We start from the raw sequence: 9,964 nt of genomic DNA, 5'->3' as shown, positions 1-9,964 counted from the left end.
CATGACTTATTCTGTCTAATAACTCTTATGAATAGGGTCAGATATCATTTTCCAGAATACAATTTTATAATACTGTTATTAAATATCTTTATAGTATTGATAATCTAACCTGTAAATTAATAACCTGAAATACTATCTAGAAATTTCACTAGAATGATTTTTATTATAAATTTATCTATTTTAATTGGAGGCTAATTACTTTACAAAATTATATTGGTTTTGCCATACATCAACATGAATCCACCACAGGTGTAAACGTGTTCCCAATCCTGAACCTCCTTCCCACCTCCCTCCCCATACCATCCTTCTGGGTCATCCCAGTGCACCAGCCCTGAGCATCCTGTTACATGCATTGAACCTGGACTGGCTATACATTTCACATATGATATTATACATGTTTCAATGCCATTCTCCCAAATCATCACACAGTCTCCCTCTCCCACAAAGTCCAAAAGACTGTTTTATACATCTGTGTCTCTTTTGCTGTTTCACATACAGGGTTATCATTACCATCTTTCTAAATTCCATATATATGCATTAGTATACTGTATTGGTGTTTTTCTTTCTGGCTTACTTCACTCTGTATAATAGGCTCCAGTTTCATCCACCTGATTAGAACTGATTCAAATGTATTCTTTTTGATGGCTGAGTAATACTCCATTGTGTAAATGTACCACAGCTTTCTTATCCATTCGTCTGCTGATGGGCATCTAGGTTGCTTCCATGTCCTGGCTATTATAAACAGTGTTGCGATGAATATTGGGGTAGGTACACGTGTCTCTTTCATTTCTGGTTTCCTCAGTGTGTATGCCCAGCAGTGGGATTGCTGGGTCGTATGGCAGTTCTATTTCCAGTTTTTTAAGGAATCTCCACACTGTTCTCCATAGTGGCTGTACTAGTTTGCATTCCCACCAACAGTGTAAGAGGGTTCCCTTTTCTCCACACCCTCTCCAGCATTTATTGCTTGTAGACTTTTAGATTGCAGCCATCCTGACTGGTGTGAAATGGTACCTCACTGTGGTTTTGATTTGCATTTCTCTGATAATGAGTGATGTTGAGCATATTTTCATGTGTTTGTTAGCCATCTGTATGTCTTCTTTGGAGAAATGTCTGTTTAGTTCTTTGGCCCATTTTTTGATTGGGTCATTTATTTTTCTGGAATTGAGCTGTAGGAGTTGCTTGTATATTTTTGAGATTAAATTTTTCTCAGTTGCTTCATTTGCTATTATTTTCTCCCATTCTGAAGGCTGTCTTTTCACCTTGCTTATAGTTTCCTTTGTTGTCCAGAAGCTTTTAATTTTAATTAGGTCCCATTTGTTTATTTTGCTTTTATTTCCAATATTCTGGGAGGTGGGTCATAGAGAATCCTGCTGTGATGTATGTCGGAGAGTGTTTTGCCTATGTTCTCCTCTAGGAATTTTATAGTTTCTGGTCTTACGTTTAGATCTTTAGTCTATTTTGAGTTTATTTTTGTGTACGGTGTTAGAAAGTGTTCATGTTTCATTCTTTTACAAGTGGTTGACCAGTTTTCCCAGCACCACTTGTTAAAGAGATTGTCTTTTCTCCACTGTATATTCTTGCCTCCTTTGTCAAAGATAAGGTGTTTATTGGTGCGTGGATTTATCTCTGGGCTTTCTATTTTGTTCCATTGATCTATATTTCTGTCTTTGTGCCAGAACCATACTGTCTTGATGACTGTGGTTTTGTAGTAGAGCCTGAAGTCAGGCAGGTTGATTCCTCCAGTTCCATTCTTCTTTCTCAAGATTGCTTTGGCTATTTGAGGTTTTTTGTATTTCCATATAAATTGTGAAATTATTTGTTCTAGCTCTGTGAAAAATACCGTTGGTAGCTTGATAGGAATTACATTGAATCTATAGATTGCTTTGGGTAGTATACTCATTTTCACTATATTGATTCTTCCGATCCATGAGCATTGTATATTTCTCCATCTATTAGTGTCCTCTTTGATTTCTTTCACCAGTGTTTTATAGTTTTCTATATATAGGTCTTTAGTTTCTTTAGGTGGATATATTCCTAAATATTTTATTCTTTTCGTTGCAATGGTGAATGGAATTGCTTTCTTAATTTCTCTTTCTATTTTCTCATTATTAGTGTATAGGGATGCAAGGGATTTCTGTGTGTTGATTTTATATCCTGCAATTTTACTATATTCATTGATTAGCTCTAGTACTTTTCTGGTGGAGTCTTTAGGGTTTTCTATGTAGAGGATCATGTTGTTTGCAAACAGTGAGAGTTTTACTGCTTTTCCAATTTGAATTCCTTTTATTTCTTTTTTTGCTCTGATTGCTGTGGCAAAAACTTCCAAAACTATGTTAAATAGTAGTGGTGAAAGTGGGCACCCTTGTCTTGTTCCTGACTTTAGGGGAAATGCTTTCAATTTTTCACCATTGAGGATAATGTTTGCTGTGGTTTTGTCATATATAGCTTTTATTATGTTGAGGTATGTTCCTTCTATTCCTGCTTTCTGGAGAGTTCTTATCATAAATGGATGTTGAGTTTTGTCAAAGGCTTTCTCTGCATCTTTTGAGATAATCAATGTGATGTATTACATTGATTGATTTGTGGATATTGGAGAATCCTTGCATCCCTGGGATAAAACCCACTTGGTCTTGATGTATGATCTTTTTAATGTGTTTTGGGATTCTGATTGCTAGAATTTTGTTAAGGATTTTTGCATCTATGTTCATCAGTGATATTGGCCTGTAGTTTTCTTTTTTTGTGTGGCATCTTTGTCAGGTTTTGGCATTAGGGTGATGATGGCCTCATAAAATGAGATTGGAAGTTTACCTTCCTATGCAATTTTCTGGAAGAGTTTGAGTAGGATAGGTTGTTGGGAAGCATAGTGCAAAATAGCTGTAAAAGGAGAAAGTCCTTAGGAAAATGGGGAAGGGTCTGAAGTATTTGGCTTTGCACTGCGGACAGAAAAACATCTCCTGCCTTTGGTTATGCTCAGCGCCAACAGTTTATAATAAATAGGGATGTTACTTGTGAGAGTGGGTTGTAGGATAAGCCCATGAGTCATTTAGAGCGCTCTGTCCTTGAAATGTTTTTACTGAGTATGTGTTAACTCCTCATGTGCTCTGCTGACCGTATACTTTAAGCTCTTTGCTCCTGCTTCTATAAAAAAAGCTTGACTGCAGAAATAAACTTGTCAGTCCTTGCAAGAGGGTGTCCGAGTGTCATTCTTTCAGGTTCATCATTTCCAAGTCCCGGGGAGAAAAACCCCAACAAGTGGCGCCCGAACAGGGACTTGAGAGGAAGGCTAAACAAAGCGACGAGCCCCTGCAGAAAGAGGTAAGCAGGATGGGACAACATAGCAGTAAAATTCCTTTCATTTCTATAATGCATCATTTTTTGAAACAAAATGGTATTAATGTTTCAAGAGATCGGTTGAACGACTGCTATCATATTTTACTGGAACAATTCATGGTTCCCAGAAGAGGGGACACTCAATCTAGACATATAGAAAAGGGTTAAAAATATGTTTTGCGAGCATGTTGGCAAGGGTTACCTGGTCACTCATACGAGCTATCACAGAACAAATTGAAGGACATAACATTGATTTGGAAGTAAAAACTATTCAATCTTTACATGAATATGAGCTTAAGGAACAAGATACGCAAGGTGCTTTGAAATATAAGAATGTTATGCTCAATCAGACGCAATCCTTAGAAAAACAACTTAGAGACATATATATACAGGATATGTCAAAACTGAAGCCACTTAGAACGGAGGTCATTTCATTCAACGGACAGCCCAAATCTAAGGTTTTTCCTTCTGCTCCGCCTGTAACAGCAATTGCTAACTTTGCTCGTACTAATCATTTCACTCCTCCTCGGGAGATGCCTGCTTGCACTTTTGCTTTCCCAATGCAATTTAATCAACCTGCCCAAGGCCAATATACTTGGGCTAATCTAGATTTTGGCATGTTGTCTAGCTTTAAGAAAGCATGCACTCTGTATGGACCTACTTCTCCTTACTGTATAGAATTTCTCAGAGGATGGGCTGACCATTGGATGCCATATGATTTTTTTTCTGGTAGCAAAGACGGTTTTAAATCCTCAACAATTACTGCAGTGGCAAATGTGAGTTAATGATGAGGCCTGACAACTGATGATTGACAAACAATCTCATGGTAACCCTGCCAATTTAACCTATGATATACTCACTGGAAACAAGAGCCATGGCCGATATTATTGCGCAACTAGCTAATATTACCCTTGAGATGTTACATTTCATTAAAGAAACTGCCTGCAGGGCATAAGCAAAAGTTTATAGCACTAACTCTGATGGTTCATTTGTTAAGATTATTCAAGGACATGAGGAAGAATATTCTCAATTTATAGGAAAATTAAAGGATGCAATTGAAAAATCTATTAAGGATGTGACTTTACAAAATATTATTTTAAAACAACTTGCTTTTGAAAATGCTAATGAAGAATGTCAATCCATGCTTAGACCTATTCTAGAGACTGGCTCTCTTATGGAATATTTGAAAGCATATAAGGACATCGGATCTATGTCCCATAGAGCAAAACTGGCAACATTGGAAACCTTTAATGTACAAAAGGCTGCTAATACCAAATGTTTTAACTGTGAGAAGCCCGGCCATATGAAAAAACAATGTCACCTGCCAATACAGGCCAGAAAAAATAAGACTACTTCTAATAGGAAGAGACCCCCAGGAGTATGTCCAAGATGTAAAAGGGGGTTTCATTGGCTGAATGAATGTCATTCTAAATTTGATAAGGATGGAAACACTTTAAACCCCGATGCACAGCAAAAACAACAGGGAAACTAATAAAGGGGCCATCCTCTAGCCCCACTACAAAAGGAGAACCTAATGTTATGACGCTACAAGCAACTACATCTAAGAGTGCTTGCATTGATATACCTAGGCCTTATGATATGGAACTAATAGAATTATACAACCCTCACAAAATTCCCACTGGTTATTATGGCCCGATTCCACCCAGGACAATGGGACTAATTTTGGGACATAGTAGCTGCACAATGAGAGGTTTAATGGTTTGACTGGTGTTATGGACAAAGATTATGAAGGGGAAATACATGTTATGGTAAATGTTGTGAAAGCGGGAAATGCATATTTACAAAAAGGAGAACATTTTGCACAATTATTACTTTTGCCATATGTTAAACCAATGAAGGCATCTGATAAAGTTCGGCAGGGAGGCTTTGGCAGTACCAGCCTTACTGCTGCAGTATCCACTTTATTAAAGGAACATCAGAAACCCATGCTTACTTTATGCATACGGGGAAAGAATTTTCACAGGCATGTTAAATACTGGAGCTAACATTTCAATCATTAGAGCTGCAGAATGGCCCCTTGATTGGGGTAAGGTTATGGCTCCTTCTAAACTATTAGGAATGGGTTAAGCTAATGCCACACAAACTTTTGTCAGTGCATCCTATTTACAAATGTATGGCCCTGATCAAATTGTAGCTTATCTTAAACCATATATTACTAATATCCCTATAAATTTATGGGGACGGGATTTTCTTGAACAAACGAAAGCCACAATTTCTTTAAATGAACCTTTTAATGGGGGCCATTGAGTTAACACCACTGCCCCTCAATTGGGAATCTGATACCCCAGTATGGACACTTCAATGGCCCCTAACTAAAGAAAAATTGGCAGCTCTTATGCAATTAGCTAATGAACAATTACAGAAAGCTCATATAGAACCTTCATTTTCCCCATGGAATTCCCCTGTTTTTGTAATAAAAAAGAAATCAAGAAAATGGCGAATATTGATAGATTTAAGAAATGTTAGTAATACCATGTCACCTATGGGGCCCTTACAACCCAGATTGCCCTCCCCTTCTATGGTACCAAAAGGATGGTCTATAGTTATTATTGACTTACAAGACTGCTTTTTTACTATACCTTTGCACCCTAAAGATAGAAAACGTTTTGCCTTTTCAGTTCCTTCTATAAATCACATGGCTCCTGTTAAAAGATTTCAATGGAAGGTACTACCTCAGGGAATGATGAACTCCCCTACCATTTGCCAATATCTCATGTCTGTTTTATTACAACCCATTAGAGATAAATACCCTACTACGTTTATAATTCATTACATGGATGATATACTTCTTTCTATGGAATCTGAATTCTGTTTGCAACAGTTATATAATGAAGTTACTACTACTTTTCTGCTTGTAGCACCAGATAAAATTCAATGGAAAGCACCCTTTAATTATTTAGGACATGTTATGGAAGAATCTAAAATCAAACCTCAAAAAACTCAAATTTCTGTGCAGTCTGTATGCACATTGAATGATTTTCAAAAATTGCTAGGAGATATTAATTGGCTGCAGCCATCTGTCAGCATCCCTACCTATGCCTTACAAAATCTATTTAAAATTTTAAAGGGATCCCCCAACCCTAATAGCCCTAGGCAACTAACAAAAGAGGCCAAAGAAGAACTGGCCTTAATGAAGAAACACATTCAACAATCTTTTTCAACTCGGCTAGATTATGATCAACCAGTTTCTTTAGATATATTCCCCACTGAACATTCACCCACTGCAATTATAGCTCAACATAGCCCAATAGAATGGGTATATTTACACACTAAACAATCTAAAAAAAAAAGTAACATATATTGAGAAAATAGGGCACTTAATTATGTCAGGAAGAAGCCATATACAAACTTTGACTGGATTTGATCCATATGCAATACACGTTCCCTTGACAAAAAAGGAATTACAAATTGCCTTACAATATAACCTGACCATGCAAATGGCATTAAGTGATTTTCAGAATGTTATCTCATTTCATTTACTGAAAGGAAAATTATAGGACTTTCTACAATGTACTAAATTCATTATAACTAATATCATTTCATCCCAGCCTATTTCCAATGCACCCACCTATTTCATTGATGGCAACAAGTAAGGCATAACAGGGATTGTCGGCCCTGATATCAAAGAGAAATTACCCACTACCTATTCTTCAATACAAAGAATTGAATTGTATGTTTTATATGCTCTTTTGTCACTTCAACCATTATCCTTCAACGTATATACTGATTCCAAATACCTTGCTTCCCTTTTTCATGATTTTGTTACCGCCTTTTTATACAACATAGATGAAGAATTATATACTGTATTTTCGCAGACTCAAGCTTTAATTCATTCACATATGGAATCTTTCTTTATTGCACATATACGTGCTCATTCAAGTTTACCTAGCCCTCTGGTCGCAAGATATGATGCTGTTGACAGGCTTATAGCTCCCATTTTTACATCTGCCAATGACAAACATGCTAATCTTCATACCAATGCTAACAGATTGCACTCTAAATACCATATTCCTCTCACTGAAACACGGCATATTATTAAAACCTATGATGTCTGCACCCCTCTGCACTTACGAACTACGATTTCAGGAGTTAATCTCTGGGGGCAACAATCTAATTCCCTTTACCAATCTGACTTCACTCACTGCTCCTTAAAGAAAATATTCTTTACTTTTTGTCTCAATAGATACATTTTCCAACTTTATCTGGACAGTACCTGTCTCTTCAGAATCCAATAAACACGCCATTTCTGCACTCTTACTCACCTTCCCCATTATGGGGATTCCTTCTGTCTTGAAAACAGACAATGGACCTGCATTTACCTCACATTCTTTTTGCTCATTTTTATCAGAATGGAACACCACACACATTACAGGAATACCCTATAATCCTCAGGGTCAAGCCATTATTGAAACAGCCCACCACACCCTAAAAACTCATTTATTAAAACAGAAAGGGGGAATATGGAAGAGGAGATACACTTCTTATCCCATGAACCCTCAATTACTATTATCTTTAACTCTTTATTCCCTGAATTTTTTAAACTTAACAAAAAATAATTCTGATACTCGTGCAGATAGACATTTTGCAGAAGACAAAAACAGCAAATTAGAAATCAATACACCAATATGTTATAAGCAATTTAATCAGTGGCTGCCAGGAATCTTACGACTCCTAGACAAGGGTTATGGTCTTGTCATTGCAGATGGAGAGGAAATCTGGGTTCCCCTTTGCCATGTCTGCTGCCGAAAAGGACCCCAAGACCAGACTCCCTCGGGAAGTGATGAAGTTGACACGAAGGGTCTCGTCAATGACCCTGGAAGAGCCAATGAGGAAATGCCATCATATGAATCCTTACTTGACATGGGCTCAAGTGAAAACATGACTCGTCAGGCTGAGCAGACACTGAAGAGTACTGGAACTCCTATGACTCCAGATAAGCTGTTTCTGGCAATGTAAACTGTTCTGAAGAACAGGAGGAACATCGTAATTGCTCCTGGTTTAATAGATCAAGCATTGGAGGCTTTCATAAATCTAAGACAAGTTTCTGGACTGATAAGGACATATTGCTGAATTGGTATAATGGGGGCTTATCACCCCCCCAACCCAGGATTGTCGTCCCCATTGTGGGGCCAAAGCAATGGCACACTTGGAAAATTCCAGCAGCTTTAGAGCACTTTGCTAATGTTTATGGGACTATGGGTGTGTTTCGTCCTTCTAATTATACCTTCCTACACAATAGTACTGGCTATATTCAATCATGTGTTCACCTTCTGTACTTGTTTATTGTAGGACATTTTGATATTGACTTATCAGCCAAGATTGTCAATTGTACTGCATGTGCATTGTATACCTGCCTTAATCACACCATTTCATATCACAATGCTAGCATTGCACTAGTTAAACAAAGATCTCAGTTATGGCTTCCCGTAAACTTAACTGAGCCTTGGACTGATTCTGTATTTCTTTCTGTATTGTTGAAAACTGGGTTTAGGCGATCAAAGCACATCCTTGGGTGGATTATTGCAGGCATCTTAAGCCTTATCTCCATTGTGACTGTAGGAACTTTGTCTGGTATGGCTTTACATAATTCTATACAAAATCATGATTTTATCGCTGCTTGGCACAAAGACTCTCATGATCTGTGGACTCGACAAGCTCAAATAGATCAGCAATTACAAACACGAATTAATGAGTTACAAACTGTGGTTATCTACTTAGGAGATCAAATGCAGCAACTGACTTTCCGAACACGTATACGCTGTCACTGGAATTTTACTTCTTTTTGTCTGACTAATATGCCCTATAATAGCACTGAATATCCTTGGAATAAGGTTAAGGCAGATTTGCAGGACCTCACAAGTAACTCAAGTTTAGACATCAATTTGTTGAAACAACAAGATGCTAATTTTCAAGTTAGGGTACCTAGGGAGTTGTATAGTACTCAATTCTATGATACTTAAACCAAAACCCTATCGTCTCTAGACCCTAGAGCTTGGCTTTCAGGAACCAATATTTTTATATATGTATTAATCACCCTGCTCTTTTTGTCATTGATTATAGGATACAGAAGTCTCTACTCAAGACTCCATGCCTCCCACAATGGAGTCCAACCAGCAGCCACCATGCTTAATTTAAAAACAAGGAGGATATGTTGGGAAGCGTAGTGCAAAATAGCTGTAAAAGGAGAAAGTCCTTGGGAAAATGGCGAAGGGCCAGAGGTACTCGACTTTGCATTGCAGACAGAAAAACATTTCCTGCCTTTGGTTATGCTCGGCGCCAAGAGTTAATAATAAATAGGGATGTTACTTGTGAGAGCGGGTTGTGGGATAAGCCCATGAGTCATTTAGAGCGCACTGTCCTTAAATGTTTTTATTGATTATGTGTTAACTCTGCATGTGCTCTGCTGGCCGTATACTTTAAGCTCTTTGTTCCTGCTTCTATAAAAAATCTTGACTGCAGAAATAAACTTGTCAGTCCTTGCAAGAGATTGTCCGTGTCATTCTTTCAGGTTCATCATTTCCAAGTCCCGGGGAGAAAAACCCCAACATAGGTGTTAGCTTATCTCTAAATTTTTGGTAGAATTCAGCTGTGAAGCCGTCTGGACCTAGGCTTT

General features: G+C 37.7%; 1 protein-coding gene across 1 annotated transcript; it reads left to right on the top strand.

Moving 5' to 3' along the window:
* Positions 1-5,784: 5,784 nt before the first annotated feature.
* On the top strand, positions 5,785-9,678 carry LOC139185704 (endogenous retrovirus group K member 18 Env polyprotein-like). Its single transcript, XM_070798190.1, is given in 4 exon segments — positions 5,785-5,812; positions 7,925-8,236; positions 8,290-9,389; positions 9,392-9,678. Coding segments are annotated over 4 exon segments (1,530 nt in total). The 3' UTR covers positions 9,482-9,678.
* The last annotated feature ends 286 nt before the right edge of the window (positions 9,679-9,964 follow it).

This window comes from Bos indicus, chromosome 2 (genome assembly GCF_029378745.1).
Source record: "Bos indicus isolate NIAB-ARS_2022 breed Sahiwal x Tharparkar chromosome 2, NIAB-ARS_B.indTharparkar_mat_pri_1.0, whole genome shotgun sequence".
In the NCBI taxonomy this organism is placed as follows: Eukaryota; Metazoa; Chordata; class Mammalia; order Artiodactyla; family Bovidae; genus Bos; species Bos indicus.
This window is presented reverse-complemented; position numbering and strand designations above follow the sequence as displayed.